This window comes from Perca fluviatilis, chromosome 13 (genome assembly GCF_010015445.1).
Source record: "Perca fluviatilis chromosome 13, GENO_Pfluv_1.0, whole genome shotgun sequence".
NCBI classification, from domain to species: Eukaryota; Metazoa; Chordata; class Actinopteri; order Perciformes; family Percidae; genus Perca; species Perca fluviatilis.
In genome coordinates this window covers 17,855,872-17,867,167 of record NC_053124.1, presented here as the reverse complement: position 1 = coordinate 17,867,167, position 11,296 = coordinate 17,855,872, and the positions used below count along the sequence as shown (strand labels likewise).

The 11,296-nt window shown below is 40.8% G+C and overlaps 1 protein-coding gene across 2 annotated transcripts; it reads right to left on the bottom strand.

Moving 5' to 3' along the window:
• Window positions 1-355: 355 nt before the first annotated feature.
• Window positions 356-7,081, bottom strand: azin1b (antizyme inhibitor 1b). Of its 2 annotated transcripts, XM_039820653.1 has the most exons (11): window positions 6,894-7,081; window positions 5,944-6,087; window positions 5,326-5,524; window positions 4,995-5,168; window positions 4,588-4,760; window positions 4,220-4,433; window positions 3,906-3,980; window positions 3,418-3,583; window positions 3,055-3,164; window positions 1,978-2,195; window positions 356-1,870 (listed from the first exon to the last, which is right to left on the bottom strand). In XM_039820653.1, the coding sequence occupies exons 3-11, from the start codon at window positions 5,425-5,427 to the stop codon at window positions 1,795-1,797; spliced, it is 1,308 nt and encodes a 435-aa protein (XP_039676587.1). In that variant the 5' UTR covers window positions 5,428-5,524; window positions 5,944-6,087; window positions 6,894-7,081; the 3' UTR covers window positions 356-1,794. The 2 variants fall into 2 exon arrangements, with proteins under 2 accessions (XP_039676587.1, XP_039676588.1); XM_039820654.1 differs by lacking the exon at window positions 6,894-7,081 and having other exon boundaries at window positions 5,826-5,950.
• Between the last annotated feature and the right edge of the window lie 4,215 nt (window positions 7,082-11,296).

The following is an 11,296-nucleotide window of genomic DNA, read 5'->3' as shown; positions in this document are numbered from 1 at the left end:
TGCTATCTTGTAATATACATCTAAACTGATGTACAGATCCAATTATCTTTGGAAAATACATACTATCATCAAAACACATTCAAATACTGTACTAGCGTACTATTAGATGAATCAGCCGCAAGCGAGATCTCATTCCCGGCTGCAAAGAAAACAGCCTAAGCAGCCCTAAATCTGGATGAGATCGTTTCCAGGAAATTCAACTACTGTGTAATCACAACACACACCAGACCCATAACAGATCAGAAACATTTGTTTTGGAACTAGGTTGGCAAACAGTGAAGATTTTATCCAAAATGTGTAGGAATCTATAACCGTTCCACCCCTGACACCAAAGATCACACATACACAAGACAAATGATTTCAGTCAGAAATGTATTAAATTAATCACTTTCATTACTTTAACAAGCACAATTTACAGTCAAAAACAGGCTATGGTCCATTAGTGCCTTAGACAAGTAAGTAATTAATACATTAGTCATTTTAACACACAAGGGCTGGATTCTTTAAAAACTGCAGTTAAGTCAGGTCACCTTTAATATTATCAGACATATAGCTGTACAAAAGGGTGCATTATGCCCCTCATAACTTTAGAGACATGAGGAAAAGTCTGGCATGTTATTTGCCATTTGCACTGCCTCAGAGGTCTGTGTACAACTAGCATGTCTTTCATGTGAGAGCTATAGACATGCAGTCCACATCTGCCACTTACAAATTAGTTATGTTTGAGCACATCAGAAATGGCTCCTTTGCTGGTTTTTCAGATCCTGGATGAACAAGGACCAATCCCTTGGAAAGAGACACTAATATGAAGATCTGAAAAATCAGGGTTGCGCTAAATGTCACAGTACTTATTTAACCTACAAAAAAGTTGTGCATTTTAAACCAGATTAACCTCACTCTATTAGTGGCAAGGAGTGTACTAGGGTGTATGCAGTTCTCTGTATTCAAGCTATAGCTCAGCGTAGAGAGAATCTCCCACAGAAATTCCTTCATGCCTTTCGAGTAAAGGGAAACCACTGAGGTCACAAATGGCAATCACAGCACACTTAATCCATGTAGCGTTAAAAAACACATCAATATTTTATCAGGAAAACACTGTTAGATGGGCCACAGCATAATACCTGGGCAAAACACACTTAAAGATGGAGCTTTAAATTTGCCCCATAATATCTGAATCCAATAAATAAAAATGCATTGATGTGAGCTGCGATAAAGAAATAGGTTACATTGTCATAATTTCATTTAAACTATGCAAAGTGAGGGGTCTGAAGTACAGAATCTACAATAGGCATTGATTCTTTTAAACACTTCAAAAATCATCTACAGACAAAATGTACTGGTGTTAAACAGACTGTCAACAGTAATCAATAGAGAACATGATTTAAATCAAGTGTACATTTTGTAAACTGATTTAGGAAACAAACCACCCCAAAAATGTTTGGGGGGTCCCATCTCCAAAGAGTCGTCCATTTTGTTGCATAATGTCATTTGAGCTGGAGTTCTTTTAGCTGACTGATTTTAGAGGGAGGAGCGAGAATGAGAAAATTATCTTCCAGATCAAATTTTAGACAACCAATTTAGACAACCAATTGTTTCCCATTTTGAGGTAAAAAGAAAAGAAAAAAAGAAAGTCAAATTCCTGGAAGAAACAATAGAATACTGCTAAGGTGGCTGGAATGTTGACCACATTTAGCCCATTGTCCCAAATACCTCGTTCACCCCTCTTCTCACATTGTGAAAGCAGAAGCTAAGGAGAATCTGTGCAATATAATATGGGACAGGGGCAGAGGGAAGTTACGCACTGTACTGGACCATGGAGAAATTCTTCATGGCACTGTCCAGTGCCACACCAGCCTCCTGCATTTCGTACCTGTGGACAACACAAAGCATCAGAATCAGTTCTCTGTAAATGCATCATATCCTTACTTCATCTGGATTAGTGGTGAGCCTTCACATGCTAACTCACTCTATACTCACCAGTCACAGGTGGAGACAGTGTAGTAGACGGGCAGCTGGGGGGGGCCGGAGAGGCAGGTGAACTCCTCCAGGCCACACACTCCCATGTTGGAGAAGCAAAGCCAGTCTCCCACACTGAGCTCAGGCAGCAGGCAGCGCTCCACCACCTGGTCCAGCTGGTCCAGTGACGGGCCCCACAGGCTGCTGGGATACACTCCCTCATCAGCACACCGCACATGCTGGAGAGAAGAAAAGTGTCACCCTAACTGAGCAAGACCATCTGTCACAGGTAATGACATCTCTACTGCACATGTAAAATATACTCCTAATTATAGGAGAAGAGCAATATCTACGATCATAGTCTGATGCATCATCATTTGCAAACTGCATTCCTGTGGTAGCTCAAAGATGTTATTGTTGATATCCCAAACATTGATTATTAGCTAGCAGGCAACCTAAAACTGGATAGTCATTATCAACTAGCCAATATAGCAGACTACAACTGTTAGCATCAGGGGTCTGGGGTATATGAAATGAATTAAAACTGCCCTGAAGCACCAGAACACAATTTCTACATCACAAGCCATCTTTGTTTATTTTGCCCTCCATTATTAGTTAACTACAACTCCAGTTTTATGTTGTGGAGTTGGAGTCATTTTATGATTATGAGGTAAACACAGGTGCATAGGAGAGGGACAAGTAGGTCAAGAGCTGCAAACAAAATCCTGCACACTGTCTAACTTGCAAAGATACATTTATATTAGCGACGTTTCATCAGGCAAATGATTGTGAGGTAAACAGAGCGTAGAAGAGGAAAACATTGAACCGTCACTGGCGGTCCTGATCCGGCAGGGAGTACAGTTGGGTAGCAAACTGCTGTTTGTGAGTCGCTATCAACCTTTTTGACCAATGTCACACTGTATGTTTAAATACCTCAGCTTTGTATGAAATCCCCACAACCAATGTAGGGTCTTTACACTGGTCAATATAGTTCACCAGCAATTATGATCCTTCTTCCTTAAATAGTCATAATGCATGACCCCTTTTCCCTATTCAACTAGAGCTGCTATCAGATTCTTCATTCAGAGGCCTACTGACCTTGTGCACTGACGGGGCAGCGATGGAGTTTCCCAGCAGCTTGCAGCTGAATGGGCCATAAACACCCTCATTCATGTAGTACAGGAACTCGGTGTCTTCATTGTTCACACCTGTGTAAATACAGTGGTTGACCATGTCAGAAATATAGAACATAGAGTATTATCTACAAACAGAGGACTTGACCTCTGATGGTTTTGTTATGATTATGCCACACCCATGTGTAAAAAATCTTGACACAAAAAAATATGAGAACACAAACCATTTTTTCTTTTCTAAAACTGCATATGATTATCAGCATATATTCACAGTCAGAGTGCAAAGACAAGTGTATTCCAGTCAGATTAAGAGGATTAAGTAACTCACCTTGAGCGAGGCTGTCCCAGTGGCGGGCAACCACCTTTTTGCCGATAACGTTGACAGCCAGGCTGAAAGCCGAGGCCACATAGAAGCTGCCTGGCTGGGCCAACACTTGCACACCGGACAGTGGGGGGAAGTAAGCATCCAGCAGCGGCCTGACTGCAGACTCAACCTGCACACATAAAGTTAAAGCAAATATGCATTCAGAGGGCATTTCCAGATAAAAACAAACCTGCAAAACTTTAGTTGTAGGCATTAAAAGCTGAAATATGTTATTTCATGCACGCTGTCAGTGAGAGGCAAGTGATGCATTGATTAAGCTACAAATAGATGGCCGAACATCCAGAGTTGAACTTTTTTTTTTTTTTTTTTTTAAAGGGTTATATTTTCACTTGTGTTAATCCGTTAAGGTAAGTCTTTGCAGAACCTGTTCATTGTCATTTGACAGTCCAATTACAGCATTCCCAGATATAACACAGCCGTTTAGCACTTACCAGTTTGAGCTGAAACTCTGAGCCAGTAAATCCACCGCCAATGTCCAGGATGTTCATGTTGAAGCCCAGATCCACCTGAAAGGAAATAGCAAACCGTAGAAAGAACAAGGGATTAAAAAGGCATTTAGGATACTGAAAAAAAAAAGTTAACTCATATCTATTAAATTAATAATTTCATATTCATGGGGTGGCTGTGGCTCAGAGGTAGAATGGGTCGTCCTTCAACCACAAAATTGGCGGTTCAATCCCTGCATGTCAAAGAGTCCTCCTTAATGAAAAGAAATAATGGAGAACATTTTCCAGACAGTACCCACCCCCATATCAAACACACAGCGGGCATCTGACAGCGCATGGGTGTAGGCCTGTTGCAGGTCTTGGCAGGAGCTGGGGATATGGAAGGTCACCCCAACCACCTGGACTCCAAGCTCCTTGGCTGCTTCCAGCAGGTGCCGGCAGCTCTTCAGAGAGAAGCCGAAGGACATGCTGGTCTCAGCTGCGTGGGCCTTGGTGGTCAACTGCAGCAGCAACCTAGGAGAGACCAAAATAAAAAGGAACATCAGCCAGAGATCAAAACATGAAATAACATCCATCTAAGCTAAATAAGATGTTTTTGACACCTTCAACGGCTTTCCCAATCTTCTGGGTTTTTTCTTCAGGTTTGCTGCCTAATTTGATCACTTACTTTGCACTGGGGTGTAGGCGGGAAATCTTGGACAACTCTGCCTCATTTTCGCACACAAGATGCTGGATGTTGTTCTTGGCAGCGTGCTTGATGTGTGCCAGCTGCTTGCAAACGCCTGACAGAATGATGTTTTCTGGAGGCACGCCGTGCTCCAGCACCAGGCTCACTTCAGTCTGTGGAAAAGTGGACAAACACTTTAGAGAAATGAACGCAACAAAGTCTAAAAGCCCCATAAAAACAGTACAAAGTGTGTTGCATAAGTTGAAAGGATTACAGTCATCAGCTGACTTGTAATCAATTGAGTGCTTGAAATGTAACAGACCCAAAATGTCAATAGCTTTCACAAAAGGGTGAAGCAATGTGCAAATAAGCTACCTAAATTTGACTCTGTGAAGTGTAAAGCTTACCTTGTTAGCACAGATGAAGCCCAGGCCCAAAGATGCCAGCACCTCAATGACAACGGGGCTGCTGTTGCACTTGACTGGATAGTAAGGCTGTAGCTGTGGCACTACACTCTGCCAGCATACATGCTGCCGCATCAGGGCACCGAGGTCACCCACCACAAACGCACTCTTCTCCACCTGGGAAGACAAGGAGGTGAAGTCTGCACTGAGTACTAAAGCAACTGGTCAAACCTGCAAAGTGTTAATGACAGTGTCATAAAAGCTATTTGAAGCTTTTTGAGAACGACTTCCACTGCAACCTGAAGCCATAAAAAGAAGTTCATGGTGAACTGACCAGAGCCTGCTCGCAGATTCGTCCGTCAATAACATCTTCAAGGGTTACTCCTCCCTCCAGGAGTTCAATGATGTAGCTGGGTTTGTCAGCGAGTCCTTTCATCTCAACCGTATTACGCTAAGCCGATAATCATAAAGAACAGATAAGCAAATCAAGGGGTCACGACTGAGCCAATGGGGTCCTGCCGGTATGCAACAAACTAGAAAAGGAGGGAGAAAGAAAAAAACATGACCATTAATATCACCACAATAAACTTTTTTTTACAGCAATTTAACCAGGTAAAATACACAGGCATACAAAGAGGATGATGAACTTTTACCTAGATTAATTTCCACGTTTAAAATCAACAGCTACACATATATGACTGTAGTTCCTTTGGACACACATTATCCCATTCTTTTTTGCATAATTAGAAAATTAGTAAACTCATTGAGCTTTTATCAAAATCTATACTCACCCTAAAAAGACACTTCAAAACAAATACAAACGTGCTTACTCACATCATGGTTTGTATGCCAAATTCCACCCAGAATACAATGCCCCTGGACTTTGCTACAGGTATGTGCATGTAAGTCAGCATGCCTCTTTGGTGTGTACAAGACACAGTGAGTCACTCACATGGACAAGTCAGGAGACGGACCTGTCCCGCTATCAGCTAGGATCCCAAGGTGGCTCAGCGTTGAAGTCAAAGTGCTCCCGGTAAAGAGCCGCCCCTAGGCCCCCTGGGTAGCGCTCATACACCTGTGCAGAGACAGGGGAGCCCTGAGGGACAAACACATAATATTAGATTTGAACATAGGAAATACACTGTAAACGAAAAGGCCTGCACCATGCGGTTATCAAAAGTAAAATCACATGAAATGCAGTGTCTTTGGCTAGGCTAGACTAGGCTTGTCGGTCATTTCCGCTATTATGGGTTCACATTTGTTGTCACCGTGGTCAACATTTCACCGGCACAATCGATAAGTGGTGTTGTTTATTTTAAACCAATAAACACCCATTATATTATTCCTGACTGACTGACGTCAATCACGTTAATCACGATTAGTCCACATTATTATGCGATAATAAAACACGCGAGTGTGTGCACAAATAGTGTCAGAACTTCACAAATGACCCATTATTATAGTCACAAAAACAAAACCAAATGTTATACCGCACACGTCATTAACATTTACATTAAACACGTAAAAGTGTAGCTGTATTTAACAACACCATCGCGAGGAAACGCGCTGCTGAGATATTCTCGGCAACGGGAGCGCTGCTAATGTTGAGCTGGCTGTTGACTGCACGTCGTAGGAAGAAGCTTATGTTAGCACTGCATTTTGTTAATAACCCCCAAACAAACCCAAACACTGGCACAATACAGGAGTAAACACTAAACTGAGGTGCTAGGATCGCTTCATAATTTACTAAGAACATTCAATTTAACATTTAGGCATCTCAACTACACTAAATTCAATGAATCTGTCTGTCATGTGTGGCTAGAAGGCAGAAAGACCAGCCCGCCATGTTACGTCCGCTTGCTAAATCCAAGGAACTCAACCCAAGTATTTCGCTTTACTTACGTGAGATAACGGCCAGAATGTTTTGGAAACTCGTCTTTTCTTTTTCGGCGGAATTTTTAAACAGTAGTGGGCACAACGATATAAGAAAGAAAGAGAGCGGTTTTTGCCATATGTGTAGATGGACGAGCGTCGGTTGAGTAGCGTCTTCTCTATCGGTTGATGGGCGGAGGACTACTGAAGACGAGCAGAGGAAGTGGAAAAGGTAATCAACGGCAGTGGGCGGGGCCTAACGCTCAGTTCCGCCAATGAGGTTTCTGCATTTTTGAGAACATACCAAATATGTATTTCCGAATATCTTACAGGCCGCCGTAGATCTGTGATGATGTTTATTCAGGTTACATAACCATAAACTTCCCGTAGATGGCCACTCGATTTAGTCAACCAGCCTAAGACCTCAACTGCTCTTTTTTTCACGAGACACTTCAGATACACTTGTTGAACAATCCCAGCTGCCCAAGACCACTAATTCTACACAGTCCACTCACAGCTATATATAAAAAAAAAAAACTATATTTAAGCATAATGCTAAACAAAATGCTAAACAATGTTTTCTTAAAAAAGCCCCCATTGGCGCAATTTCTCACAGTGACACTGCAAAGTTGTGAAACAGTGGTGGAAGAAGTAGCCTTCTCATTGGTTTTACTTAAGTAAAGTAGCAATACTGCTTTGTAAAAATAATCTTGTACAAGTAAAACTGCTTCATTCAAGATTTCAAGTAAAAGCACAAAAGCATTAACAGCAAAAATGTACTTAAAGTATTAAAGTAGAGGTACTTGTTGGGCAAAATGGGCCCTTTCAGAGTTATATTATATATATATATATATATATATCGTATATAAGTCAAATATATACATTCTTTCACCACTGTTAAGATATAGGCTATGCATTTATCAGTGTGGACCAAACATAAAACCACTAATTTTGGAATATTATTACTGATGCTTTGACACACAAGCAGCATTTTAATGTTACAGCTGGTGAAGCTCGTGGTGAACCTGATTGTTATACTTTACATAGGCTGTTTAACATGATTTAGCATCCTGGCTCAAGCTGTCTTTGAACATACACGTCTTCAGGATATTTGTACTGTTTGTATTGTTGACTCTTCTCACTTCTCCTTACTGGTTTCAAAACATCTCACCAAAGGACTGCTAAAATATGGCCTTGTTTTATGTCACATAATATGCCTCTGTCTAGGTAGCAGATATTTTGACATTCACTGTGTTCCTGCTAATGTCTCACAAAATCTGATCTAGGGGATTATTAAGATTCAAGAGCTTATTGAATGTTTTGTTGATTAGTCTTTAAGCCACACTTGCCAACTGTGATAATTGAATAGTTTGTGCTATTCAGTTTGATGGTAAGAAATTCATTTTGAGAAATGTATCTCATTAAGCATGGTGGTCAGGAGTTCAGTACAACACTGAATGACACAAAAACTCAGCCTGCAGCCACCCCTAGTCGTATGACTTGTATTTCTGTGACATGGAGCAATACGCTGCATGGCTTCATCTATGTGTTTGTCTGTCTGTCCTTTAGCGTTTATCTATCTTTCTGTGTCCAAGGGACACTGTATACAAAACAAAGTGGCCTAGAAAAGTGCCTAAACAACAAGGAAAGTTCTCTATGAAAGCACTCTCACGCTGATATTTTAAGACGTTTAGCTGACTGACCTTCCGGTTCAGAGACCAAGTGACTGGATTAAATGTATGGATTCATGCAGTAGCCTACATTCATGCTAATTGCCCTAAGGTAGAAGAAGAGCTAATCAAATTGAGCCCTGCAGTTCATATTTCTGAGAAAGAAGATATGGCTTCTAAATCTATTTGGGACTAGTGGAACAGTCAAGTCAAGGCTTATTTGTAAAGTAATTGTGTGCAGTGTAATATATATATATATACAAAATAAAGTGCTTTACATAGCTATAACTCATAGACAAATGACAATAAAAACAAGGTGTGCATAAAAGCAAGCACATAAAGTATATTATGCTTCAAAGGTCGGAGGATAGGAATAAAATAAGATTTTGTGCTTCAGTTCTGCTAAATTCAGCTAATTTCCTTGACTGTCATCAGGAAGGAAACTCAATTTGCAGCAGAAGTTAAGGATATAAACAAACAACTGCATCCATAATCAATTCTCAACACTCCTGGCATACAAACAAATAAAAAAATAAAAACTTTTTCCAAATTATGAAGAGTTCAGTAAGACAGCTTACTTTAAGTAAAAGGAATGTTGGAGTAGCTGGGCAGATATATCCACCAGTATCAGCTATTGTCATAGTATTGGTAGGCCTATGTATAGGCCTAGCTATATGACAGACAGCTGATAAGTAACAACAAAATACCAGCAAATAAATGCCAAAAACATTTTGTCGTCATTGTTTGTCATCCAAAAAGTACTGACTATTAATAACTATTATTTTTCAGATAGGGATGTTAACCAAACGGACATAAGCATGGGCGATTTTAGACCCTTTTTAGGGGGGCTCAAGCCCCCCTAAATTTCAGCTCAGCCCCCCTAAAAATGATTAAAAATACTTTTTTTTAAATTTTTTTATCAATTTTGTTACTTCAAGTGAGAGTTTGCGAACTTGTCTGTTAGTGACAGACAAACAATTACAGGTTCAAAGGGCTTAAAACTGTTTTTATATCCTGTGTGGCTGTCGCCGATGCTATGCACCTGTAACCCAGTCAAGGAAAGGGTTAACAGAAACTAGTGTTGGCCAATCGGAGGTGGTTGTGCCAGACTCCCGCCTTTGACTGATTCTCTATCTAATCTGTCAGAGGGAGAGCAGGATGTGGTTGTAAAAATAATCTTAAAAAGAAAGATTAGAACCCAAATTGAAACGTAAGCAACTAAAATTGTTGAATGTTCACCCGTTTCGTAGACCATTGTGTCAATTGGTCGTTATTACTGTGACTTATACAGTGTCAGGTTTAGTTCCATCATAGTGTCAAAAAAATGATAGCTGATGTTGTTGTTCAGTAGCTAGCTCAGAGATTATCAGATGAAATTACTGATTTAGTGGGAGGGGCGGGGGGTTAATACTTTTGCAAGGCACTGTATCCGCGTCACATTCTCATTAGGGGCTGAGCCCCCTAAAAGTCTGATCCTAGATTTGCCCCTGAGTGACAGCCTGTAGGAAGAAACTGTGTCTGGTTGTTTTGGCGAACAGTGTTCTGTTGGCAAATTTGCGTTTCTCTGCGACTCAAGTAGCCTAACGTTAGCTAGCCGATTTTTTAGCTAGCATAATATTTAGTTGAGTTAAGGAATAGCTACAGGCTAACTAACGGACTTTTGGCATGAAGCAAAAAAAGTTCAACTTACTGTATAAAATTACCCAGATGATTGGCGACAATTAGATAAACAGAACAGTCTGGTAAATTCAGAAAATAACATCACTTACCTTAAACCTTAAAAACCAGGACAAGACAAAACTTAAGCCATTTACGATATTCAAAATCTAAGGCGATATCTAGTCTCATATCGTGATATCGATATATTGCCGCAGGTGGATGCTTTGGAGACAGGCTCGGAGACAGCTGCTGATTAGGGTTGGGTACCGAAACTCGGTGCCAATAGGGAACCGGTGCCGACGTAAACGGTAGTAACGAGACCGAATAAGAACGAAAGTTTCGGTGCCTCATTTCGGTGCTTGACTTTACACTACACCTGACAGCATGTAACGTTAGCCTACCTTTAGCTAGCAGCTGGATTAAACACCGGTAAAATGCTGACAGCTAACGTTAAACAGTGTAAAGTGTGACTGTATTTCACTGTGGAGGACTTCAACAGCGGGATGTAACAGTCTGCCCTGCAGCGCAGCAGCAGCTGCTGTTGTCGCAATTCATAGATATACAGTAGTAGTACTAGTAGTACTATGTTTATATGGTCGGAATTAAACAACTCAGACGGTGCGTTCACTTGCAGCTGCCGTTGTCGGAATTAAACAACACAGACGGTGCGTTCACTTGCAGCTGCCGTCGTCGGAATTAAACAACACAGACGGTGCGTTCACTCGCAGCTGCCGTTGTCGGAATTAAACAACACAGACGGTGCGTTCACTTAAAACAGGTTGCCTCGTGGTGCATTCACAGTAATTGTAAAATACCCTTTTCCCATCTGGGGTTCAACAGCAATTTACTGGTGAAATAATATATAGTTATTACATTATTATTAAATCTTTAATTTTGACCATGGCCTTAGCAATAAACAAGTCACTGACTGTTGTTTACTACCCTTATTTTTTTTCTTCTTTTTTTTTTAAAAAACTTTATTGAAAAGTACCGGTTCAGGCACCGTTTAGGCACCGGCACCGTTTTAAAAGTATCGATTTAGCACCGGAATCGAAAAAAAACCAAACGATACCCAACCCTACTGCTGATGGACTTTGTCGGTCG

Coding starts and splice junctions, on each gene's coding strand:
- azin1b (XM_039820653.1), bottom strand. CDS start 5,427: ATGAAAGGACTCGCTGACAAACCCAGCTACATCATTGAACTCCTGGAG. Junction 3,165..3,417: donor CTGGGACAGCCTCGCTCAAG/GTGAGTTACTTA, acceptor GTATTTACACAG/GTGTGAACAATGAAGACACC. Junction 1,871..1,977: donor ACTGTCTCCACCTGTGACTG/GTGAGTATAGAG, acceptor TGTTGTCCACAG/GTACGAAATGCAGGAGGCTG.